Source organism: Sinocyclocheilus grahami, unplaced genomic scaffold, assembly GCF_001515645.1.
Source record: "Sinocyclocheilus grahami isolate Dianchi unplaced genomic scaffold, SAMN03320097.WGS_v1.1 scaffold772.1, whole genome shotgun sequence".
NCBI classification, from domain to species: Eukaryota; Metazoa; Chordata; class Actinopteri; order Cypriniformes; family Cyprinidae; genus Sinocyclocheilus; species Sinocyclocheilus grahami.
In genome coordinates, this window is record NW_015505951.1 from 637,568 (window position 1) to 638,364 (window position 797).

Genomic DNA, 797 nt, shown 5'->3' on the forward strand with positions numbered 1-797 from the left:
GTGTATATATATATATATATATATATACGTATGTATGTATGTATGTATGCATGCATGCATGTTGTGGAAATTGAACCCAGATGGATTTTCAAAAGAAAGAAAGAGCATTTTCTGTGATCTATTGTGCTGCAATACTAATAATCGGGCCAAGGACATGAGGACTTTCTGCTGTGTTGGGGATTGTAGGAAGAGACTGAGCTTTTTATAACCTTAAGGTGGTTCAAAAACGTGTATGGGTACTGGGTTAAGTAACTTGTATACTTAGAGAGTCTGGAATATTCCTTTAAAACCAAACATTTTTGCCTAGCCAAATCTATTCAATGTCCCTAGCAAAACATGTACCTTGCAAAACCACTTGTGTATAGCAGACATCATTTTGTGTCACTATCTTATCAGTCGCATACTTAAAAAGAGGTCAACTGATGGAGAGTACTTGCGTGCAATATAAGATGACAAAAACACTCCGGCTAATGTTGAGCCTTGGCAGAGTCGAAGAAATGGGAACGCAGAAGGACTGTTAGAAAGACAAGACATGATTCCCAGCAAGCCAGAGAGAACCACTGACAGCAGCAGAGCACACCGACGACCCAACCTGAGACAATACACAAACACAAAGAACATCAGCATGCCTGACATGCTCAAACAAGAACATTTATCTGAAATTATCAAGACAAGAGTTTGAACAGATTACATATTTCAGGCGGTCGCGCACCAGACGAGAAGCGCAGCCTTGCGCACGTCTTTAAAATTCTAACACATTATTTTCTATGAGTGTAGGCACACCGGCGGCGCCCAGC

The 797-nt window shown here is 40.8% G+C and overlaps 1 protein-coding gene across 1 annotated transcript in view; it reads right to left on the reverse strand.

Annotated features, from left to right (window-relative positions):
* The window catches only part of slc22a31 (solute carrier family 22 member 31), an 18,871-nt gene that overhangs the window by 12,307 nt on the left and 5,767 nt on the right, over positions 1-797 (reverse strand). The window contains exon 3 of the mRNA XM_016245864.1: positions 438-592. Within this exon, the coding sequence (XP_016101350.1) occupies positions 438-592 (155 nt within the window). The remainder of the gene's footprint in view (positions 1-437; positions 593-797) is intronic.